General features: G+C 38.9%; 1 protein-coding gene across 6 annotated transcripts in view; it reads left to right on the top strand.

Moving 5' to 3' along the window:
* The window catches only part of LOC106745415 (alpha-catulin), an 85,917-nt gene extending 59,371 nt beyond the window's left edge, over positions 1–26,546 (top strand). For 3 of the 6 annotated variants that reach the window (XM_014620995.1, XM_014620996.1, XM_014620997.1), the window contains 8 exons: positions 766–1,008; positions 5,425–5,688; positions 6,234–6,485; positions 7,292–7,451; positions 7,553–7,671; positions 9,897–10,226; positions 13,021–13,227; positions 14,650–15,432. In XM_014620995.1, coding sequence (XP_014476481.1) covers positions 766–1,008; positions 5,425–5,688; positions 6,234–6,485; positions 7,292–7,451; positions 7,553–7,671; positions 9,897–10,226; positions 13,021–13,227; positions 14,650–15,048 — 1,974 coding nt within the window. In that variant the 3' untranslated portion in view covers positions 15,049–15,432. Of the gene's footprint in view, positions 1–765; positions 1,009–5,424; positions 5,689–6,233; positions 6,486–7,291; positions 7,452–7,552; positions 7,672–9,896; positions 10,227–13,020; positions 13,228–14,144; positions 15,433–17,948 lie in introns of those variants that run through there. The other 3 variants (XR_001374523.1, XM_014620998.1, XM_014620999.1) reach the window with 3 other exon arrangements.
* Positions 26,547–27,119: the final 573 nt, after the last annotated feature.

Here is a 27,119-nt window from a genome sequence, read left to right as displayed (position 1 = left end):
GGCTCCCGGCAGAGCCATACAAATTTTCATGCGCTCGTGTTTCCTCTTTAGTGGTCTGGCAAGCCACCAAGAGTATTCTTGCCATGGAACTTCTCTCAAAAAATTTGCCGTTTGGAACCGGCGTTTAAACTGTGGGTCGCGTACGGATGTGTATAATTTGCGTGCGCATTACATACATACGTGAAAGAAAGGTAGACCCCCAAGGCTTTACAAGAGGCTGTAGTGTCAATGGAAGAAAGAAAAGATATATATAATATTCTTACGTAAAAAATACAAGTTACTCTTTCAGTGCAATCAGTGGTATATCATTAAGAAGCAGTCAATAGTCATTGGTGATCATAGTTATAAGTATAGTAATATAGTAGTAAATCAGAAAAATATTAAACAAATTTCAACAACTGTTTCCATCAATGAAATCTGATTACAGAAACCATGAAAAACGATATTACTTATTTTTTTATTATTTTAATCTTAAAATGTTATCAATGATTTTACCTGAAATATTCTTAATAATGTTTATTTGGTCTAATTTACATGGAACTCTCTCACGCTTATCTTGACAAAACTCGACCTGACATTTCCGGCTCTTAAATCTGCTATTATACGAATTACGTCAAATACGATATACAATTGAATGCATATACATAAATGTATATACAGTGTCCGCTACTAAAATCTACACAAATTTTAGACACAACCAGTAATATTTTCACTGATCAGACTGACAGCGAATACATTAATTAGACGTCGTGTTTCTTTTCTCAGAACGATCTGAAAGACGAGAGGCGACGTGCGCAAATGGCGGCGGCTCGACAAGTACTGGAAAGGAGCACCATGATGCTGCTCACATCTAGCAAAACATGCTTGAGGCATCCCGAATGTCCATCCGCGAAGGAAAACCGAGATACAGTCTTCTGCCAGATGAGAAGAGCTATGGATCTGATACATTACGTCGTCAAGGATGGTGTATTGGATTGCAGCGAGTCACAGTCCTACTCGAATTCGCAGGTGAGCTATCTATGCATTTCACGGATCGGATTGTATGAACGTCTGCGCGAGTATTAGGAATATTCCTCAGCAGGTATCAATATTAATATTCTTTACAGGGAATAATTAAATCGCGGGTTCACAAAGTTATCCCCTAGAAACGATTATTAATTTCTTCGGCCCACCGACGCAGCTATCCCGTACGGAAAAAAATTACAAACGAAAAAATTACTGGTGTGTTATTGAAAAACTATTGTTTTCCAATAATACGCCATTATACTAGTATACCAATCATTCTTTTATACCCTTGTTGTATTTTCCATATGGGACTATGAAAATAATACGTCGCACCATGTATTAAATAGTGAAGCCGAATGATCGAGGAACGAATATAAGATAATAATGCTAACGTAATAACAAATAAAACTATCAAGGTTCTCAGATACACAATCAACTGAACACGAAAAGAAGCCAATAAGAAGCAACATACTCTCTTAAAGAGAATCGATGATGAGTCAGGATCTATAATAGGTGCAATACCCGTACAAAAAAGGACTAGAGTGCAAAAAATGTGAACTAGTATACTATTATTAGTATACTATTAAAATAGTATACTATTTCTAGTATGCTGTTATAATAATTAATATACCATTAAAAAATTAATTTTTTCACATTCTTGAAATTTTTCCGTACCGGAAGTAAGCCTTTGATTTTTTACTTTAAAATCGATAAATAAAATTGATAAAGGCCTATCAGAATTAAGCGCTAGTTAAAAGTTCGCGAATAAACACTACAATATAGATATTTAATATATTATACAGGCATTATATATTATACAGACGTTTCAATAATGTGCGTGCGTGCGTACGTGTGTCCAGCTTAGGATAATTTTCAATATGAAATGTAAATTTATGCAATAATGTTCCGCTAGTTCAATTACATATACGCAATATGTATTGGTAAACAAGGCGCCGAATGTTGAGCTCTCAAACAATAATAATTTCACATATGATTACTATGAAGGTGGGAGGGAGAAGGGGGAGGGGGGGGGAATAGGAGGAAGAGGGAAAGATAGAGAAAGGAAGAGATAGAGGAGAGGGGAGAGGAGAGAGAGATAAGCTACGGTCCAATTCGCTTATAGTGCTGTAAGCATTATATCTTTCTTTGACATATAATGAGCAATAAATGAGCAATAAAGATGGAATGAATGGATTGAATGATGCTTAGAGCACTATAAGTGTGCGAAATGAATCGCAGCTATAGTCAAATTTTATATTTGAGATCGTCTCAAATTTATTTTCAGGTGCTTCGTAGCCAATGAAACAAACAATTCCATAGAATATCTGAATATGAACTCGAAACAATCTTAAACATAACATTTGACTATGTATATCATTCTAAGACCTCTTCTAAGAATCGCCTAAACAGTTTCGTGTCAATGGCCGCGTTCAGCAGAACATTTATTTTATAACTGGCAGTTTTTTGTGCTAAGATTGGATTATCCCTCTAGATCTAAAAGAATAATCAATTCTCAACTGAGAAAGCTTTCAACGATTGCAAAATGAACATTTTGCTGAATTGTTCAATCTGGAAGTTTGGGATATTTTTCCAAGATTCCGGCATTCCACATTCTAATGGTATATTACTAATCCAACAATTCTAATGTATTTTTATTTCCGCATTTCTTTTTTCTTTGTAGGAAACATAAGAATCGAAATGTTTAGGTGACTTTTAAAGGGTTCTTTAGATGTTTCTTTTTTTATTTCATTGCGAAAATTGAAGGAACATCTAAAGAAACCCTTTAAAAGTTAAATTAGATGTTGCGTTAGGTTTTATTGGCTTTTTATCGTCTCCTCGTTGAAAATAATAATTAACGGAAACTCACGGCACTTTCGTGTTTGGCGGAATTACTCGCAGAGAGAAATACCGTAATAATAATGATTGCCAAACACGCGATGTTGGCCCACCCGAAAGCGTCCATACATTCCTCAGCCCTGTTCCGGTGCATCGAACACACATATATCTCCATATTGCAAGGATCGGTGAGGAAAAAACCGTGTATAGAGAAATGTTTCCGAAAGCTTGGAAGCGTTCCAGGGAGAGCATTTGTCCGCCAAATTATGATTTACGAATCCCTTGCCTAATACGCGATATAAACGACCTTGGCCTACCGCGTCTCGCAGTGCTCTTGCAAAAGTTGTAAACGAGATATCGAAACGACCCCCATATACCTCCGGCGGCTCGAGAAACCATAAATAATGGCGCGATGTCTGGCCTAGCATGAAATCGATAGCGGGGAGAGCTCGAAGATGGCGGAGGGATCAGCAGAATATGGCCCGCGAATATCAATTACGATTGGGACGCTTGTGCGTTCGGTTATTTACGATATTACGACTTCGGGAAATTTACGTGTGTATCGATAACTGGTATATTTTAAATATCCTTCACGCTCGTACACGCTAACACGTTCTTTCTGTCATTGATATGAGTTCGTTGCAAGTTGTCGTTTGTCATCGCGAATATTGGAAATTTCTTTAGGGAAAAATATACCGCGGAACGTTAAGCACGGCGATAAAACGAAAAAAGAAAAGATCAGCTCAGTCTGGTTAAGCTACGATATAAAAGAGAGAAACGAACCTCTACACACAGTGCACGGAAAATTGCACGAAAGCGGGATACACGCGATAAGGAGAATAGGGGAAACCAGTGATATAAATGGAACTGCAAGTTTCAGCCTGTTACGTGAAATTAAAATGATCCACTTTGTATGACGCGGAGTAGAGTCGTAGTCGTCATCACATGTGAGAAGGAGGAAGAGGACGTATTTATGACGATGACTGCTGAAAAGAAGCAGCTCATGCGGACGAAATCGCGAATTGTACATCACGTCCGACGCGACTTTTCTTTTAGGAACAAGCACGCGCTGAAATCGGGGGCGAAAAATCGCGAGCAATTTGCAACGCTTCGAGCTCCGGAGCGGAATGGCGTAATTCCCGGCGCGATTCCTGAAACCAACGGTTTATGAAAGCCCCGCCCGACCGTTATATCCAAGAGGGAGAAAGAGAAGGGGAGACAGACGATGGCGATGGTTTTTATACGCGCGACGATGAAATCGCGTCGGCGTCCACAAGTGACGCCGAAACGACCATTAAGATCACGAATTGTTACCCGCGCCGTGCCAAATCGCGCGCTCGCATATTGCGCTTTGCATATCGACATTTCGATATGCCATATACTTTACCACCGCGTCCAAGATTCTTCATCGGCACTAACCACAAACGCGACCGGATATTCCACGCCGCTCTTCGCGTTTTCTGTTGTTTTTCCAAAGCAACGTTTCCGATTTCGTTGAGGAAACGCGCATGAGAGAGAGAGAGAGAGAGAGAGAGTCGGGTCACGATGAAGGACCTTTACGCGAGTAACCGTACTAGAAAAATATATAGTCACCTTTGTATTTTACACTTAAGTACTATCCACGCTCTCTTCCGCGCGACATAATCGATTCTGTAGTGATTGTAGACAACCCGGCCAAAGTGGGACGCTCTGGAGCGTGAAATGTCTCGAGAAATTCGACAGCGTTCATGCCGTGTCTGTTATTTGTACGTTATTTACGCTCTACGACATCGGAAAATTAACAACAATTGCATAGTAAGACATTCTCTGAAATGCAATCAGTGTATCAATAAGAAGCGGTAAATAATCACTGATGGCCATAGCTATACATAAGCGTAGCGGAGCAAATCAGACAAATTTCGAAGTTTATTAATAACAAAAATCGCTGCTACGTTATTGACGCTTATCAAGTACATCATCAACTTTGGCATTCCCTTAACGATTTTTCATCTAAATAATTTTCAATAACATTTCTTTTTATAACGTTTTTTATAACAAATTTCTTTTATCGCTTTTTCGTTTTTCATTAAAATAAAAATAAAAATAGATTGATTTCTAGAATTAAAAACGTAATGTAATATCGGAAGCCGTTTTTATCTATGATACATGTAAACAGTGTTAACTTTGATTTCAATTATTTCAACTTTAATATGGTCAATCTTTTAGTAATTTTACATGTATGTAGATTGTGTTTCAATTAATACACTGTTAAAATTCGACAAAATTTCTAAGAAAATATTATTATAAAATATTAAACGTTAAAAATTTACGGACAACTATCGTAAGAGAACACAAGCACACAGGCAGACTCACGCACGCGCACGCACATGCACACACATATATACACGTACGTACGCACACATGACTGTGAGTTATTTTGAGTATGTAACTTTCGGAACCTGATGGTTGGGATCTTCGATCGGTGGAACTCTTGGATAACTTTCAGAAAATTTTCTTTCGCATGCTCTCCCCGAAGAGCAAAATATTTTTAATGACGAATTTTCCTCTTTTTTACGATCGCACAATCCGCGCTGTTACTTACAGAGTCCTCAGCAAGAAGACTGGGACAGTAGTACTGTTTGTTCGGCATTGAAACACTTCGAAAGGCTCGTTGAAACAACGAGGATGACCCTGCTGGGACCAGGGTGCCGCGAGACACTTACGTCGGCACTTGACACAGTAGTTGAGAGAACGCAGGACTTCACAGACAGCGCCTACACGAGCCACGAGCACCGAGAAAACATCCTTCTGCTTTGCGATCGCGCGAAGCTCGAGCTCAATACGCTGTTGCGGATCGGCAATAGCATGGTGAGTCGGTCTTTCAACTTATCTCGCAATGAGGAGAACCCACTAAACACCATCGAATACGGGAAACGCGTACAATAAGTGAAATTTAGTAATTAACGTGAAATTTAACGAAAGGTGTTTTCTTTTTCTTTTTAACGTGAAACCGTTTGTTTTCTTTTCTTCTAAACGAAAACCTTCCCGCATTTGCCCCTCATAGCTGTTTCATAATTTTAGTAGCAGTTTAACAATTAGACTTAATAATTAAATCCAAGAATTAAATTTATCAGTTAAATTTAGCAACTAAGAAATTAATGATACTCATATTAATCATATTTAACGCAATTATTTAATTACATTTTCGCAATTTTATTTCTATTTGCTAAAAACATTATCTATAATTTTTAAGACCGCAGACTTGTAGAATGAAAAATTAATATGTAATCAATTGTATTTGTTCAGTTGTGGCTATTATTTCGAATAGAGTGACCCGAACGAATAATAATCGATAACCTAATAAGTCGAATGGTGATAAACGATATGAAACGATAGACATCGTGTTCCGTCAGAATTACGAAGGCGGCGGGGGTTCACCCAGTTCGGAAATGGAACAAGCGGTAATGGGTGTGCTACGGGCGACCAGAGACCTTCGCCAGCAACTTAGCACGACGACAATGGAACAAGCCGGCGATCTTGGACAAGTGACAAAAGCCGGCCAGGAGCTCGTGTCAACGATCAGAAATCTCGCGTTGGCCAATGACATCGACCGTCTAGAAGAGAGCAGCGACAGGTTCCGCGAGTATATCGATCACATTCTCGAAGTAAGCTTCCCAGCAACGCGACGTCCACGTGTTCGCGCGTACAAATATCTATCTCCGTTGTGCAAATAAGCAAATCTTTCCATGAAGTATTAAGAACTGATATTTAGACATATGCATAGTTACATAATGCATAATGTTGTGACAATAGAACTGGCGCTGCAATTGGCGTAAATCTTCTTTATTCAATGACAATATTATCGAAACTAATATGTCACATATTGTTTTAATAACTCGAGTATTAATTTCAATAAATGCTATTGAATCAAGCAGATTTACGCCATGTAACACTATTGACCAATTATATTGGTAATAATATATTAGTACAACTTTTTCCCGTGTATACATAAAAATCGGCCGATCATGTATCTAATATAAAAAAACATCTTTTCATTAGAGTTCCTCAAGTAAATTTGGACATTTTCGATTTTCCGATAAAAAATAGTCTGGTTTGTCACTGAAATTGTTTATTTATAAAGAGTATCTACAATATGTTGAGTTCAGGCACATTTTTTTTGCAAGTTGAAGATATATATGTGAAAGATTTATCATATTACATATAAAAAAATAACATATATTATTTATAAAAATAGATTTTTTAATTTCTTAAAAATTAATATTTCCATTATTTTAATTAGTTAATTTCCCTATGTACATGCATCGTACGAATATATAAATTTGCCTGGATAGGCCTTATATCGAGGATCGTCACGAATCGCTATTTACGATCGCTTCGCGGACGGTATACCGTCTAATTTAATTCTAAATATCGGACCTATACTATGCGTACTATTTTCTGCCTTCCGTAGGTGTGCAAACTTCTTAGACACGTTGCACTTTCGGAATCGTTGCAAGTGTCGGCGAAGTTCACGGAGATTAACTTGAGAATATACGGCCCTCAAGTGGTAACAGCCGCGTATACATTAGCTAGGCATCCCACTAGTAAGATAGCCAAAGAAAATCTCGAAGGTAAGTTATTCGTACGTTACTCTGCTATTAGATTTGACGTTAAATAAATATCGCGACAAAATCTGATTGTTGTCCGCTTGACGTCTTCGTATATTTTACAGTATTCGCCGACATGTGGCAGTGGCTCATGACCGACGTGACGACAGTGGCGAAAGATGTTCTAGAGCTTAGCCAAAACCGGCCGGAGAAACAAGTCTACATGTCTTTACCGCGGCCAGGGGTACGCATATAAAAGTACACAATGATTACCGAGAAAAACAGCTCGTATTAAACAATCGGTATATTTTTTTAATAATAAATTTTTTTCAATAATGGACTGGTATTTTTAAAATTTTTAACAGATTGTTTTTTATAACAGAATTTGGAGTAGAATTTATTTAACAAAAATATCGGAATATTAAACATGTTCTAACTTATGGTATAAATTAATAATTTATATTAAATAATTTATATTAATAATATAATTTTAATAAAAAAATTCGTATAATTAAAAAATATAAGTTTAGTTTTATATATATATATATATATATATATATATATATAATCATCTGATCGCCGCGTTTACGCACTACAGTCAAAATACATATATCGAGCATCGTCTGTCCTTGCCTTCTGAGACGGCTCTCTCTTATAGGTAGCATAGAACGACTAGCTATATAGTAGTATTACGTATATGTCTTACAGTATTTACAGTCTAGTAGCAAAGTTACCAACAGTGAGAGCATTTTTAGTCGTTTATAACCTAAACGTACCTGTTTTTACAAATGGATATGTTCAATGCCTTTTTAATATGGTAAAATAGATAATGACGTATACATGTATGTCATTGCTGCAGAGTTTCAACTTAAAAGATAACGAGGTATGTAAACTTAAAAAAATCTTGTATTGTTTAAGTGGGTCACCAAAGGGATGTAATAATAGATTTCACGAATAATGATTGAACAGGGATTTGTTAGACCAGATTATGATTTATGTTTATATGTAAAAACAATGAAGTCAGGCAAGACCTTTATACTTCTGTACGTAGATGACTTGCTATTGACTGGCATGGATAAACAAGGCAGAATTTGAAGTAATAAATGTTTTAAACAGTCACTTTAAAATGATAGATTTTGGAAATGTAAAACGTTTTCTAGGTTATTGAACAAAAATTTTGAGAAAAGTGAAATTATATTTAAATCAATCTAAATATCAAGAAAACATTAATACTAAATATAAAAAGACGCAGTGCAATGCGACATCAATGCCGATGAAAATAAATGTTAAGCAAGAAACTCTTGAAAAGAAAAAAGTCTGAATCCAAGGCATAAGAGCACCGGTATAGACAGTCAATTGATACTTTAATGTAGGCAACACTATGTACAAGACTAGATTTTTGTAATGCTACAAATATCTTGAGTAGATATCATTCGTGCGCGAGTGAAGAACTTTGGCTAGCATTAAAGTGTATTTTAAAATATATTAAAGGCACCATAAACTTAAATTTAGTCTTTAAGCGTAGCAAGATGAAAAATGATTTTATCGTAGAATTTATCCATTCCGATTGGTAAGGTAATAATATTGACCGTCAATCAACAACGGCTTACTTACTCTTTCAAGTGTTTTACTGACCTATCTCGTAGATTAGTAAGAAACAGCTGTCCACAATAGCATTGTCATTTACCGAAACGGAATATATGAAGATGAGCCTAATAGCGAGCGAAGCATGATAACTCAGAGTTTTAAATAAAGATTTCAATATTCAAGCGGATTTCGTTTGCGTTAAACTATACGAAGATAATCAATCCGCAATTCGAGTGAGTGAAAATCCGGAATTTCATAAGAAAACACGAAGACATAAAACACTATTTCATAAAAGAAAAGATTTTTTTAATGTAATAACAGTTACACGTATTAATACAATTGAACAGATAGCAGATATATTAACCAAACCTTTGGGAAAGATCTAATTTGTTAAACTAAGAAAAATTTTAGGCGTTGCTTAGCGAAGTATATTGCAAGCGAGAAGCGTTACCTTAATTATATTACAAGCAAAAAGTTTTTTGTTTGGCAAAAGATTTAAAATTTTGCTTTAATGTTGGAAAATTTATTTACAAAATAAATTATACAATCTACCATTGAGAAAGACATGTTGGAAACAAATGGTCAATGGCAGATTGATATATTATGGTGTGTATTCCTGAGGAAGCGCGACATTTTTAAGTTTTTAGTTATGTTTTTGAACGCGCTAGCAATGTTTAGTTCCTCACCTTACCGCTTTTTGCTATTTAGCTGTGTAACTGAATTGTAATAAATTTTATATATATACTTTCCAGCCGTGTAAGTTGTGCCTAAAAACAAGGATAACAGGTCAGATTCCGCCTGTGCTCGTCTGAGAATAGAATTCGAACGATTAACTTGACGATGCGAGACACGATGAGCGAACTTTGGAATTGCTTGTTTCAGAAACACGGTACGACGAGCAAGCCGCTAAAGCCAGTGCGATTAGACAGCGAAGAGCAGGCAAAAATCGCTAAGGCGGGCCTCGAAATGAAGCTGATTACCTCGGAGATGGACGCCGAGACAGAGAAGTGGCAAGAAAGTGGAAGCGCCCTGGAGGAGAACAACGACATTGTGAAGCGAGCGAAGAACATGTCCTCGATGGCATTCTCCATGTACCAATTCACGAGAGGCGAGGGCGCCTTAAAAACCACCCAGGACTTGTTCACTCAAGCTGAGTATTTCGCCGAGGAGGCGAACAGATTGTACAAGGTTGTGAGACAATTCAGTTACCAGGTACGTGCCGGCTAGCACGCCGACGTAGATCGAAAATGAAATGACATACATTTTTTAATTGGACTGATGTTGATATATATTATATATATATACATCACCCTCTTACTTACGATCATTCTTTTACCATTGTTTATTATACGGACTCTATATTGGACTTGATTCCGAGTTTCTTGATCCTTGCTATATTGGGAGTCTTTTTACTTACGCTATTGAGTTTCGTTTTTTCGTAAGTCGCAACGTCGAAGCTGCATCGAGTCTGCGTCGACTTAACTTCGCTTACTTATTAAGTACTACCAAGTAATGCTACCACTGAAGATCCTCTAGTGAAGGTTAAGGAATTAATCTCACTGTTACTCTCATTATCATATATCGCGCAATGGAAACCTCAACGTATGTAGAAAAAATGCATGTAGATTTCACTCATATTGTAATATGTTGAAGACAAATACATGTCAACACATTGATATTACTTAATCTTAACTGGAAGATATCGAAACTTAACTTTTACCTGAAAATCTCGAGAGACGCGAGGAAAAAATTGATTGAAAATTTCGTAAATTTTTTTTAACCGATAGAAAAACTTAAAAGAAAAAGAGAGAAAGAGAGAGAGAGAGGGGGGGGGGGGAGAAGGAGAAAAAAAGAAGAGAAACTAGAAATTTGGGGGATTTTTAATGAATTAAATAACGAAAGGCGTCGCTTGTATATGTGAGGATATCATTTAACGCTACATATAGACTAGAAGTAGCTTCGACACGCGTGATTAGCATTAGACATGTTCGAAATAACACGTTTGCTGCCCTTTCGACCCTCCTAGCTAGAGGCCGAACATATATATATATATAGTCACCTGAAACCATTTTGATCTCTCTCTATACTCTTCTTAAAAGAAACAACAAAACGCTAACCTTGTAATATATTCTATATTATACAACCTCTTTTTACCCTCGCTCTTGAATGCCTCCATCCAGGTAACTTTTTCTCTCTTTACTTTAGATCTTTTTGAATTAATAGAAATCATATGCGCCTTATACAAATCTCATTCTCTCATTGCTATATACATAGCGCTCTCTCTGCGCCGTCGTTACTCCACTGTCGTTGAGTGTGATCGTTACCGTTGTACATATTATCTCTCTGTATATATATACATATATACATATATATACATATATACATATATGTACATATGTATATATATGTATATATTGCTATGCTAATATCACGCACTGTAGGGTCGCCTACCGATCATTACGAATGACTGTAGAAAACCGTTTTGTTTTGGAGAATGAGAACGAACGTAAAGGAGAAATATCGGAAACGATCGAAAACGAAGTGCTCTGTAAACAATGATAATCGAGAAAGTCATCTTATCGGACTGACGTGACGATTCATTTCATATTCGTACGAGAATCACGTTCGTAATAGCAAATAACAGAGTTTCAAACTCTCGTTGAACATGGAGCCGCGCTCACATGTGACATGTCACAAGAAAGGTGTGATTCTCGATGTATGTAATATAATTCCACTGCTATTCAACGGCAACATGTAACGTGTGTTACTTTCGCGCATCACGTCACTTGAATTGCCATAATGAACAATCACGATTTTGTTGGCGGAATTTATTTGTACATACATTTACGACTCTTTTGTGTACGATTAGTAAGGTGTGTTTTAGATGCTACGGGAATGCTTCCGTCTATGGACGACGTCTATGTGCATTGTGGTCCCCCTCCTTCCACTATCTGGGGCATAAGTATTATGTCTCACAGTTTCTGCTAGCTTCCGACATCGTGTCCTATTAAATCTAACTTTTCTTTTCGCTAAATGCTCACTGAAGAATTAAATTTCGCGGTGTCTTGCCGTGAAACTACATGCATACTTAAAAAAAAGCAAATGGTAACAATCTTGGTAAACGTAAAAATCTGAAAGATTCGTTGGTTTTTTTTCAAGCGTATGTAACGTTTATACAATTAAACATTGATAAAACTTGTCTTATAAAATCAATACGTAGGAAGCTTGCAAGAACGTCAAGGTCTGTACTATTTCACTGCCACTTCACACAAATCACTCTGATATTTATCTCAAGCAACTTTTTATGTTCTGTTGAAAGTGTTGCATTGTGTTCTACTAGGACAAATAGATAATCTTTCAGTTAACTTCTTAGATGCAAACTTCTGAGTATCTACGATACCTATACTACAAAGTATTTATTATTAGCCATTCAATAAACTGCAAACAATAGAATCAGGCATTGCTTTACAGAGTCTCGAAGAAATGCGCTAAATATAAACAGTAGTGACATCGTAAGGTAAACATGCTCATAAATTCTCAATGATTATTAATACACAATAATTCCGCCCTTCTTATTATTTACTCTATAATACTACAAATATATTATCGTAAGGGCGGATATAATGGCAAATGCTGCAGACTTTTTACGAATTTATATCACTGCAATGATAAATATATTTTAATATTTTAATACAACAATTACCGATAAATTAAACCGTTAAAAAATAATTCAACAAATAAAAACGAAAAGCAAGTTGAAATATTTACTCATACATATATTTATTTTGTTATCGTGTCATTAAAAATATATTATACCATTAGTTATTATGCATTATATTAAAATTTTATTCGATAATCGAAATCAATCAGATCGAATACAAGCTCAGTAATTCATACGTAATTCCTGCAAGTGTTATTTTCGGATTGCTGAGAATTAAGCGCGAGCAAGTTTGCCTTGCGGAACGAACGAAGACATAAATTTGTGTACGATGTTACATGGGCGCAGGTACCAGGTGGGCCGCACAAGAAAGAACTACTGGAGAATCTGGATCGAGTGCCAACCTACGTCCAGCAGCTCCAATTTACCGTGAAGAACCCCACTGTCGGAAAGGCCGCCACTTTCACGAAGGTCGATAACGTAATACAGGAGACGAAAAATCTTATGAATGTGATCTCGAAGGTGGTCACAACGTGCTTCGTCTGCGCCACAAAGGTGAGCTATGGGCATACACGATATTCCCGATCGATCTGTTTATCAAGTAGACAAAGACGCACGTTTGCGCATATTTCCTTTGTGACTGAGTTGGTCTGTATCAGATGTTGTATTTGCACTATTATCGATAAGAATCACTTGAGCGGTACGAGGATACTTTCATTCATTCTCATGGAACTTAGATATCTCATAAAGCGTTCGCAAATACGATAATTTCTGTACTTACAGGTAATTTGTGCCTTCCGGGACCGTTTATTGAAGTATATTTCCGAAATTTCTCGAAGTGGAACCTCACTCGAAACGAAATGAACGATTCAAAGCAACGATGAAAAGATTGTTATTCAAAATCGCAAGAGTGAATATTTTACTCAAGCTTATGGCATATTATGGAGTAGATTCTGACTTCGTGCGAATGAATGTTTCAATCGATCAAAGTGAATAGGTATCCGTGATGGTGGAATATATCAGATTCACTCTTCAGTTTCGAGTGGAAATATTCACTCATCGATTCAGAATGGAGAATTTATTTTGCATAAAAAAAGATCACTCGAAACCGAGCGAATTGGCTGTCACTCTGCATTTCGAGTGAAATTTCACTCTAAAGAATTTAGAGAGCACAAACACCGGGAAATCATATTTGAAAGTTTCTCATGATAAATTATACCGAAACTAACTACACAGTGAAAAATTTTGCGTTAAAATAATCCACTAAAATTTTGTGTTACTTTAACATAAAAAATGTGTTAACATATTTGTATACATTTTAACACATATTTATGTATTTTTTAACACATTCCTTCCATATTAAAGTAACACCAAATTTCAGTGAATTTTTAACATAAAATTTTTTAGTGTAAGAAAGAGGAAGAGCCGATGAAGATCGTTTATTGATCCTATGCGAATATTTGTTACGCCAGACTGTGTGCCATCAGAGGCAAGCGAATGTTACATTCGCTCTCGACTGCTCAGCGGTGCACTGAGAGAAAAATATTTTGGTAATTATATCTATAATCATAAGTGAAAGAATTACAGTCAAGAAAGCCATTCCTAATAAGTGTTACTACAATACCAGTAACAATAACCTTACATGCATATAGCTACTATTTTTATATTCTCTAAGTTTCTTGTAGCGAAATATCATTTGAAATAGGTGAAAAGTAGCTATCTTTTTATTGGAAGCGATAATGAAAATACTGCTACTCGAAATCGCAGGATAGAATGTTCCACTCAAGCTTACAGTGAAAAAGGTAACTGATAATTAATCTATTTTGCCAAAAGTCGCGACCGGAACATGATCGCGTTCAGGTATTCGCATAGGTATGCATGCTCACATGCATGCGGTTCAAGAGACGCCGAGTGAAATACGTTATAGATTAATAACTGGAGTATATATCTGTCCTTCTCCATTTATTCACCGCCTAGCACAATCTCGTGATGCCGCAATACGTGGAGCTCAGCCCGACGATGTTGCCTGGTCAGGCCGAAGAGGACTGTTTGTACCCGATTAGCCCGCAATTGTTACCATCCACCAGTCCCTACGTACAACCCCATCCGCTCACGTCCGCGCAATTTCACAGTATTTTAAAACCGCCTGGCCTAAACCTACCTCCCTTCAACTTCGCCACCCTGTCGAATCCGACGACCGCTGCCAGCGCGGCCTCCCGGAATTCCGCCTCCTTCGTGCATCCGTCTGTTCTGCCGTTTACGACATCTGGGCCACCGCAACCACAACCGTACTGCCTGCAAAATCTGCAGCTTCTGCAGCTGCAGCTGCACCACGCACAGCTGCAGCACTTAAGACACGCAACGCTACCGAGATAATACAGCCGCCTCATAATGTGTCGTGCCGTGTCGCACACATACGTGGCATGTGTCATCGTCGAATACGTATCACGCGCACGCACACGCCGAGAACACTACACGTTCTTTCGTACAGGTTCGACCTTGGTTTCGTTTCAGCTTCTCTGTTGCTTTCTCGTAATTTTCATTCTTGGTTCGCGTCACGCACGACGGATCGAATTGTCAAGTCGTTATCTCGGCGATGATAATGGTATTACGTAGTTCGCGGGTTTCGTGATGCACTGAGAAAAAGGTGACACTTACGACTTTAATTACGCAGAGAAATATTTATAGTTGGGAAAGTTACTTTTGTATCAAGTATAATCGTATATAGAGAAAATTTTGCAGAAGATGTATATATTTTTATATTTTTATAAACTTTTTATATTTTTATATATTAAATATTTTTTATAAATCTCATATAATTTATAATATAATTCATATATAATTATATTTTCTATATGTGTGTGTGTGTGTGTGTGTGTGTGTGTGTGTGTGTGTGTGTGTGTGTGTGTGTGTGTGTGTGTGTGTGGGTGTTCTTTTTATAAAAGAGAATTTTTTATGAAAAATAATAGTAAAAATTACTGGGGAATTTTGTAACCGAGGAACATTGCTGACATTCTAACTCAATTTATTTTCATTTCGTTTTATACGCGTTATATATGGTATTTTAGAAACTGAAGTCTATTATTCTCTAAAAGATGTGTAATATTTCTTAGCAAGATAAATTCTACTTATATATATAGTCTATTGCTGCACTAATAGAAAACGTGGAAAAAAATTTATTCGAAGAAAGCTATATAATATTTTATATATTCAGTCCATGCATAATTCCGTAGCGAAATTCCGACAGATGTCGTTCGCAGTTTTCTTTCCGCACATGTGTCAAACATATGAAGTGTCGTACAAAGTTTAATTATATTTTAAACATGGAAGGACAAAAACGTGTATTTTCGGTGCATTTCGCTTTTTTTTTCCGAAAAGACGAAAACGCGTCGCAAACTTATAAAAAGATATGCTCCGTGTACGGAGAGAATGCCGTAAGCGAAAATATATGTCGGAAGTAGTTTGCGAAATTTCGTTGCGGAGATTTTGATCTCCAAGATGCTCCTCGCTCTGATCGACCAGTCACTATTGATGTCGATCAAATAAAGGCTTTAATCGACTCCGATCGACATTTGACGACTACAGAAATCGAACATAGCTTCAACATTGACCAATCAACTGTTTCGAGATATTTACGGAAGCTTGGGATGGTAAACAAACTTGATGTTTGGGTGCAGCACAAACTGAGCGAAAAGAATGTAATGGACTGAATTTCAGCTTGCGATTCACTGCCCAAACGCCATAAAAATGTACCATTTTTAAAACGGATGATCATTGGCGATGAAAAGTGGATTGTTTATAACAATGTCAGTTAAAAAAGATCATGGTCGAAGCGTGGGGAAGCTACCCAGACGGTCGCAAAGGTTGGTTTACATCCGAAGAAGGTCATGCTCAGTATCTGGTAGGATTGGAAAGGAATCGTCTATTATGAATTGCTGCCACCCAACAAAACAATTGATTTGACCAAGTATTGCTCACAGCTGGCCAAGTTAAAGCGAGCAATCGATTATAATCGCTTTTCTTGCTAAATATTTTGCATTTGAAATTTACTCGATTTTCGCTACGGAATTATGCATAGACCCAATAATATTTTTTCCCATAGAGTGATAGTAGTTATAATTTTATATTCATATTCTTTATAACATATATATTTTTTTATTAGAACAAAAAATTATGTTTGGCGAAAACAATTATAATTTATATGAGACTATAATCGTTATTTTTTATTTCAATGTAACGAAAAACAATTTCGCCGAAATTACGACGACACAATCCTCCGTCTCATAGTTTCTGGCTTTTTCGGCGGCTTATCACCGTTAATGTAGGCCTTACTAAGTTAACATAGGTTCCCTGTAAATCTTTTCTTTTGGATATAACACACGCAGATTTCGCTTTCACATAACGATATGCAGGTTATATACCCAAAAGAACATGATCGTGTGTAATAACAACCGATAAAAATTAATTAATTTTCAGCTACCTTTGCAGGTGGCTTCGATAAATGGCTACGATATATTTTGTAATAAAATATAATATTTCTTTCCATTAATCCCTTGGATACTCCGACAAATAAGTACATGCATCTCTCTCTCTCTCCTCTCTCTCTTTGTGGAATGAGTGACTGGGAAAAAATTTACACGTTTTTGTCCGGCGATGAACTAACAATCGCTATTTAAAACTATACAAATTTTGTATGAAAATTATGCGAAATTATGCATATATACACATTTAAATATATTACAATAAATTATATATCTTAATATATTATACATTAATTGTATCAAGTCTATGCATATATATGATATATATCATATTAATGATATACATTAATAATATATATAATATATATAAATTAATCATGTTATGTTGTTGTACATATTTGTCAGAGTACACATGAGGTTTTCTTACAACTAGATCATAAACAAACTCGCCACATATGACGGCAAGAGCGTACTCCTCTACAGTGCCACAACACGTGACACCTTCTCAAGAACATTTTTAATAATTTAACCGCATTTGAAAACACATTTTCAAACATAACACTAGCCTCATTACGGAAAAGGCTGGAAGAAGCAGGGAGTCATGCAAGAAGTCAGCCCTCTTCGCATTCGGCGAGAGCACGTGCGACAATCTTTCTTGCTGCATCTTCGCACACGACTCTCTTCCGTCCTTTCCGGCTGAATTTTCACTCTCATGACAGAGCCGCGCGAGGCCCGTGCGAGGGCCGGTATCGGTGTGCAGTATCGATAATCCTCTGGTCTTTCACATCTTTTCAGTACAACCTGGATTTCCGAGGTCTGTCGGCGCGTGGGGCCGGCGGCTCGCCGTACAGGGGCGGAGATGGTGCGGGAGCTGACGGCGACGGTGGCGGAGTTGGCGCCGACGGCAGCAAGACGGGCTCCGCCCCCGGCAGCGATCCGTCCGTCTGACAGTTTGGGATGGCCCGACGGGCCAAGGGGGACGCTCGCCGCACTCGGGTTTCCTTTCTGCTTTTCTAGGGAGAACCTCGCCTGCCCCAACTACAACGCACATACACGTCGACCGCGCGGGACTGCTGTCCGGGGAGTCCCGCGACGGCCGTCGGGGATGCGGTGCTTGGAGGTGCCTCACCTGGCCGGAATATGCTCGCTGCCATCGATGGTATATTGGCGTTGCATAACGGTATTCGGAAGCTGTGGGTGAAAGGGAGTCGAAAGCGTTCCTCTGGAAGCCCTTTGATGATGATAATGATTCATGATTGATGATTGATCGCGGTACGTGGAAACTCGACTTTTGATCGCTTTATCGCTGACGTTCGATGAAGCTTCAGCTCGACGCTCTCGCGAGTGATCGTGCGGAATGAGCGATCGTGAGAGGGTCGATCGTGTGATAGGCACGTTGGTGGAAATGTCGGAGACGATGCTCCGGTCAGGATAGTATTCTCGTCACGGCGACATTTCGGCCAAAGCATAATTAATTAGTCCCGAGTAGTCGTTGGCATTCGGCTAAACGGTTCATGAGGCGAAGATGCGAGAAATGTCATAACGGATCGGTATGTTTCGACAATCGTTCAACGACGCTGTTGACATATAGAAATGAGCTTGGCTTTAACGTCGGCGTGTACGTTCCGTACAAATCACTTCGAGCCCGTATTGATAGTCATTACTTGTAACTTGGACTCACGTAAGATATTCGGATCTGAATGTAAATGTCAGAGTTTCTTATTTGGAGCATAATATACGTGACATGACATTACATTACATTCATCATCGCGACTCAGCTGAAGAACTCATACTTAACTTTAACTTAAAATCTAAATATCTCACTTGAAACTTGTGACTCATATGAGATACTCAGATCTAAATGCGGGGTGAAATTTGAAAGTTTTTCACTTCAATCATATATATAACATAGATATATCCATAACTTCAATTGAAAACTTCACATTTAATTCACAGATCCGTATTAATAGTTACTTGAAACTTGTTTTAAGATATGATACTCAGATTTGTGCTTGGGATGAAGGAAATTTTTCAGTTAAGTCGCTATTAGAAATACAATGTCAGATATATTATGCGTCCGAATGAGAAATTCAAGTCTAACTCTATATTCAAATCTGAATATTTTACATGAGACAAGTTTAAAGTAACGACTATTATTACAGACTTCAATCCAAATCAAGAATATCTCACTTGAGACAAATTTCAAAGAGCAACCATCGATACAGGTCTTGGTTGTGTGCACTTTAGCTTTTTTCTGACGATGAAAATAAAAATCAAGCAAGATCGGACGCCGCTAGTAGCGGACAGGTCCCGGAGCGTGCGTATGTATCATCTGCGAAAGCAGATAAGCTTGGGAGCGCTTGCACGGTCGAGTTCCGACGCGCGTGGTGATTGAGGCGTAGAAGAGCGGGAAATTAAACCGAGCCGACGTCGAACGGAGCCGAGTGCGAAAGTGGTGAGCAAAACTCGAGTCTCTCCTCTTTTCGTGTGTTGCCGCTCACGAAATTCTATTTCCCTTTTAATCGCGCGCGTTTCGATCGTTGGCAATATACCGATCGACGATTCGCCGAATATACATGGGACGAGCAGTCGATTGGTGGAATTCAAATATTTGCATCTGCAATAAAGCGGCTAAATTACACTTCTCTCTCTCTCTCTCTCTGTTCTTCCGAACGTTTATCCAAAATGTTTCTCAAAATGAGGTTATTACGCGCTGCAGTATTTCATTATTACTATATTTTTTTTTTACAACGTTTTATTACTACATTTCATTATTACTCTGTTGCTGCTACTGTTGCTGTTGTTACCGTGCTAATAGCAGTTTCCCTCTCATCGCACTCGGTAGTCTCAGTGGTAAATCCAAGAGCATTCCGTAATTTACGTCGACTTGGTAAATTAAACTTAAATTTGGATTAAACTTGGACTTACGCGGCTGCGAACAGCCGCGTCAGCTTGTTTACCAAACAATCTGCAGTACGCTTCGCCACGACGTCAAGCTAAAGTCGCACACGTCTTAACTTGCGGCGTGTGCATGTGTGTGTGTGTGTGTGTGTGTGTGTGTGTGTGTGTGTGTGTGCGTGTGTGTGTAAGGACATTTTCGCAAAATACCCGGAATTCGTCACGTTATCGTTACGTCTGGCATATATGTGCCCGGCTGCGTTTAAATCGTTCTTCCAATATCAAGAAGTTGGTGCAACGACAATAATTAACAATGTCGATCGCAGTGCCTTTTAGGTGTGAGAAAACGTTGAAACTTCGCCGAGGCTTCCTCAGCTTTCGTGTTACGCCAACTTCAGTCAACTAGATTCCGCGGGCGATTATGCGTCATCATTGCATGCACGCTATTAGAGAGATCGGGATCGCGCTCTCATGCGTATGTATCATGCACGTACATCCACACGGCTTCAGCTCACGTTCGTTAAAAGGCGAAACGTACCTGGCGAATACGTACCCCGCGCTGCGTGATAGCTCCCACGCGATTCGGAAATCGAGCCGATGAAAAGACGTCCCTCGGACGTCGCCCAATCTTGAAGTGACCGCGCACGCGCCAACGAACGAAGCTTTCCGCTCTCTTACGTTGCCCGTCGCATTCGATTCGCCGGCTGATCGGGGAGAGATGGTTGAACGATGGCAGTCGAGGACGTTTATACGATTCCGCACTGTGTAAAAGACACTCTTGCTACGTTCAATTACACAGCCTACCATCCTTCAAATTCCTCAGCATCGTATTGCGGCAGAATCTCAATAATCATGGGGTTATCGGTTGAAACTATGCCGAGCAAGTATGGATCTGAACATGATTTCAGCACGTAAAGGAAAGATAAAGAGAGCATTAAACTAGCTGAATGCATGCACGGAGATTCTGTCGCATCTGAAATATCTATGTTGAGGGAAAAAAGATCTAAAAAATATAAATATTTATTCGGTGGATACTTATAACATATTTATTTATAAATATTGTTTTATTTATGAATGAAATAAAATCGTTGCTTTTATAGAGAACCATGATTTAAAAAGGAACGTTCATTTCCTCGTTTGAAAAAATTCAATTCTGAATATAAAGTTATGTATATCAGTGTATAAGTAAATATGCGATTAGAGCATCATACCGAATAAATATCTAATATCTTTTAGATATTTTTCTCCCTCAGTACATTTGATTTCGAAGCGCTGATCTTTCAGTTAAGAATCGTTTTTCACAAAAAAGAAAACGTAAAAAGAAGCATCGCTTTTACACGACAGGCTATAGCGTTTACAAAACGACCGTGTACAGCTCAATCGAGCCTCCGCAGAAGTAGAAAAGATATACTCATGGGGTAGGAGATGGTCCGTGGAAGGTAACCTGGGGGCGGCAGCAGGGCGGTCAGGGACGTACTTTGTGGCAAGGACATATATTTAGTTACCACCCGAGATCGCACGCTGCGAATAAGCCTAATTATCGCCCGGTTAGACAGAGTGTTCGATTTGGCAATGAACGGCATGAACGAGTTCTCGCTCGCGAGAGAGCGAATCGCGAGCCAAGCCGATCAAATCGGGCATTCCTGACGACGACTGATTCGATTGTGTCGAAACTCCGAGTCGCGATGCCACAAAGAAAATCGAAGCGCCGCGAACGATGAACGCGCGATCGTCGTTGATAGTCGTGCGAAACGGAGAATAAATAGATACAGAAAATACAACGGTTGTTGCCTTTGTGTGAGGTGTATCTATGTTTTTAGAAATAAAGCAGTGTCGGCCCAGTGTCAACAACCGGTTCCCGATTCTTGGCCCAGTATTGGCGTAACCTTCAAATGATAAGATTGGCAACATTACGTTACAAGTAAGAGTTCGCTAATCGTGCTTGAGCCTATGTCGCGCTGCAATCAAATAGTAGCTTTTCGCGGGCGGCGCCTGCAGTGAAGAATCGGCTAACTTGTCTGCGCCGACATCGTGTCGTGATCGAATAATAATAGTTTGTTTACCGTGATACTCGCCAACGTCGAGCTGAGAGTCGGGCATCGGGCGAGAATCGACAAATCACACCTGGATACTTTCAGTATCCATAATTGATGTAGAAGAATATTCTAATAAGAATGAGCGCTCACTCAATCGTCGTATTTTCGGTATACAGCCACAGCCATCGTCTTTTAAGCCAAAGATTCGCTGTCGAAACGTCGATCGATCTATTCGGTGTGTCGAATAACCGTCGTCGTCATGTTGACACGCAAGCGAACAGCTGAGACAAATGCTCAAGCGCCAACAATGGCACAAGGGTCTCGAGTTGTACTCTTAGAATTTCTTGGAGAGAGATTTCACACAGAACGAGCGAAACTCGATTCAATAACGATAGTGAAGATATTTCCACTTGGAATCGTAATAATAAGCGTTTCACTCGAGCTCACGGTGGGGATTCTGGCTCCACCCAAGCGAATGTTACATCCGATTGGAGTCTATTTGTTCCTGCGACGGTGGGGTCACGTCAGATTCGCCCTTCGGTTTCGAGTAAAAATATTCACTCGACGATTAAGAGTGGAGAATCAGATAGATATGAATGGGAAGTCACTGGGATTCGAGCGACTCGGCTGTCACTCCACTTTTTTCAAGTAAAACTTCACTCCGAGAAATTTAAAAAGTACCTTTCGTATTCGCGCGGCTCGCCCGTGAACCGTAACGCACATGTGCCGGACTGATTTCCAGCAATACGTGAAATCCAGTTACGTCGAATGAAAAAAAAATGAAAAGGAAAGAAGAAACAAAATTGCTGTCCGATGGCAGCCAGTGGTGGCACCGACGAGCCACGTCCCATCTGACTAACGCCGACACTAACATATGTATATCATATCTGTGTAGCCAAGCGAAGCTCTATGAAGTTCATATCGCTTCGAAAAGCGAAGTGAGCCGAGTCGGCCGAGCGATACTTAAGGTGCGCGAAAAAGCGAACCTCTTTCACACGATTTAGTACAGCTAGCGATAGCGATCGTACTTTGATAGCGGTAGAGTCTCTCCGCGCAGAAGGACGATCATTAAATGTCCAAGGTACATAATAATGAATTTCACAGAGCTTCGCTTGGCTACACGGATATGTTATGCATATGTTAATGTCGGCGTTAGTCAGACGGAACGTCCCTCGCCAGTGCACCAACTGCATTGAACTACAATCATATTCAATCATATACGATCATTAAAACGCGCATGAATATACTCCCATCATGGTGGTAGCCGATCAGACAGAGATAGTAGAATTAGTACCGTGCTGTCTTTTTTTAGCGTAAACCACTATGTCTGAAAACATTCATCCCAACGTGGGCATGTTTGCAATGTAATGTAGAACAACCCGGTATAGATTAATTTTGGTAGTTTCCGTGCTGAAAACATCATTCTACTATCCTCCAGAATATAGAGAACGATAAAAACAGAATGATATTTTCAGCATAAAAGCTGTCAAAATGAACGTAATCTAGGGAAACCTTCATTGGAGAGATAATTTCTGCATGTGGAAAATGGTTGCGAAAATAAATGCTGTTGTCAGGATCGATAGTATATCGAAATACGTAATCGCTACGCATAGGCCGCTATTCATAGTCAGATCTTATATTTAAGGCCGTTTTACGTTCATCTTCAGTTGTTTTGCAGTCAATAAAATCAACGATACAACATCTGAAGATCTAAATTTAAGACTGTCTTAAATATAAAATTTGTCTATGAATACCGACCTTAGTAGACAAGGATTGCACGTTGCTCATTTTATTATCTCTCTTAACATTATACGTTATCCGTTTCACTACCTCTGATCGCTCGAAGACAAAGGCGCGTTCATTTCAGTATGGTTATAGTTCAATGGACGGCAACCGTTGTGTCTCCTTCGTGCGCGCGCCCTGTCGAGTATTACGGAACCGGCAATATCTTCTACACACTCGCGAAGGATCGTTCCAATTGTGACGGATTTTCCGCGACTGCAAACATTCATGGCCGACCAAGTGTTACGTAGACACCTGTCATGATTTCTTCTTTTTATGCAAGACCCAGAGTCGAATACGCGTGAGAAATACGAGGAGATTTGTTGCACAAGCGAGCCCCGCGATCGCTGAAACGTTCAAGCGCGCATTTCGCGCGACGAAACGCGCGACAGGACTTGCGACACACTCCGCGTCTCGATCGAGGATGTGAGGAAGATGATTTAGCCCGCAGGAAAAAAACGGACGAGGCAAGGGCGTGTCTGGTCACATGTCGATCGCGTGAAAGAACTGATCGTACCACTATAGCGCGAAAATACACATGTAAGCGCGATATCTAGTATTATTAATGTTAAAAGAATGTAGTTAATTGACGGCGACCTTTACGTTTGTGTACATAGAGCGTGAATTAAGCCGCGTATGTGTGTGTGTGTGTGTGCGTGTGTGTGTGTGTGAGAAAAAAGCGTTGACTTTCTTCACGCATTTCGCATATTTACCAATGAGTATGCAAGAGACATCTGTTCTCCGTGTGTGTGTGTGTGTGTGTGTGTGTGTGTGTGTGTGTGTGTGTGTGTGTTTTTCTGTGTATTATACAGAGTTGGCACAAAATGAAACAAAGACGCTCATCACGACGCGGGGAGGTGAATATCCGGTCGGCTTATCTATTTAATACGTCAAATGTCACGCTGATTTCGAATGCGAGCATCGTCAAGTTCCGATTTTTTATCTCGCGATTGTACACGGAATCAGATCATCGCTTGACATATTAATAATCGCATGAGTTGCGTCGAAGTTACGTCACATATACCTTAACATTACCATTGGAGTTATTGGTATCAATTGTCGATCTTATATTTGACATATAAAATTAAACATCATAAGAGACCCTAGTAAATTGTACTTGCATGAATTTGCGCTTTGGGGAATCTACCTCAGGGCACTGAATGAATTATACTTTAATAATGATAATAAATAAATGTTAAGGCAGTAGAAGTTATTTTGCATAACACTTGGTGTATACTTGATTAAGCTATCCAGATAAAACAAAAAATCACGATGATGCCAACACGATAAGAAAAAATGAAATAAGTCACTAATGATTCGATCACTTTTTCGTCAATTTGACGTTATTTTAACGTTATCGTGGATTTTTTGCTTTATTTCGGTGAAACATGGTAAAATCATTTGTAATTGAACGAGCGGAACCCAAATATAACGGTGACGTAGCACTCGAAGTGTTGATATTGGAACGCCCGTATCTTCTTTTCGTATTTCTCATGCAAAAATGCGTGCTGAAACTTCAACAAGAAAGAGACAAAATTCAGACACCGATTAATGTACGGTGCAATAACGGAGTTCATAAAAATATCGTCAATACGCGAATAATTCAAAATTTCGAGAAACATCGATACTGACAGGGCGTTCCAGTGGCAATTAATTCACCTCAACGCTGTCGTTCAACGTCGTCAACGACGTCGACGTACATTTTGTTCGAAGCGATCTCGCAAAGGCCGTGGCACGTCGCACGGACCAATCGAGATATCGTCACGAGTTCCTAGAAGTAGAGAAATATTAACGTATGTCGTCGGCGTCGCGATGCCGAGATGTCGTTAAAGAGCGAGAGAAAGACAGAAAGAGAGAGAGAGAGAGAGAGAGAATTACAGGTCCGCGAGCCGAAATTTCTCGCGAGCTTCGCGACTCAAGTAAAGGGCTGTGCATGTTGAGAAGGAGGTTGTAAACGTGACATATACCACTGCAGCCGCGGACACAACACCAGTCCATTCATACAAATACACTCACGCAGCAGACTTTTGTACAGACTCTGTATCATACGTTATCGCGAATCAATATCTAGGCTACACATATTAAGGTATGTTTGTTAAGAAGAAAAAAAAGAAACGTTAAGCTTAAGTTTTTTGTATAAAACGGCACAAATATTTTCTATGGGGAAACGGGGGCGAATTTGATCATAAGTGTTGTGTTTCTATTATTAATTGTCCGCTCCGCGCGCCTCCGAACAGTAGGTCGTGTACTGGTTGATCGCGCTTATACAGAAAAGCAGGAGGGCTCGCGGAAATATATCGTTGAATACCTATTAACAATTCCTATGCAATAATATAATACGGTAGTATTTACGAATATAAATGCGAGAGGGGGAAGAGAAGGGAAAAGGTAAAAAGAGGGAGGAGGAGAAATGCTACGGGTGAAAATGAGCGTTACACATCGTGGTGAACGCATTCGCGAACGATAAAACATTATTGTATTCTTATAGTGTATTTCTAGTTTTCTCTCGGGGTTTGGTCACGCGTTTTTCCACACCAAGATACCATTGTTTCCGTTGTTCCTCCCGCAAAATAATTCTTTCGTCGCGATATATATATATATATATCACTCATAAAGAGACGCCTTCGCGATCCTCGCGGTAGAGATTCATTTTGCGAAGTCTCCGCTCACACGATATCGTAATACTATAATGGAGATAACGAGAAAAAAAAGAAAAGAAAAAAGAAACAGCGCGAAGAGACGGAACGTGTTTAAAGTCGCGATCGAGATGTTAACAATCAACGAAGATCTCATACGCTAGGTACTGAAACTCACCGCGATATCAAGTCCGATTACTTTTGCATGAACGTGTACGTTGTCGCTCCGATATAGTGGAGAGTAAGTCTGGTTAGGTACGTAAGTAAGTTTACGCATTGTTATACAAGAAATATCTTGGTTTGTAAACGGTAAAAATAATTTTGTTGATATAATTCAATTTTCCGTTCCTAAAGACTTAGTTATAGAAACAGAAACATTTCTGTTGGAAGTTTCTACCAAGACAATTGCTCTCAGGTGCCTCAATCGAGTTTTAATGCAATTGAAGGTTTACACCAATATGCTCAGTCGCGGTAACAGAGGTATCATTAATAAAAAAATAAAGTATTATTTCTTGTAATCGAATTTTCATCCGGCTCCTCTTTTAGGAACCAAGTTTTTTTCGTATGTAACTGAATAGAAAATAGATGAAAATTCGATGACAAGAAACGGTATA

This window comes from Dinoponera quadriceps, unplaced genomic scaffold, assembly GCF_001313825.1.
Source record: "Dinoponera quadriceps isolate SergipeBrazil2010 unplaced genomic scaffold, ASM131382v1 scaffold1651, whole genome shotgun sequence".
Lineage (NCBI taxonomy): Eukaryota > Metazoa > Arthropoda > Insecta > Hymenoptera > Formicidae > Dinoponera > Dinoponera quadriceps.
This window is presented reverse-complemented; position numbering and strand designations above follow the sequence as displayed.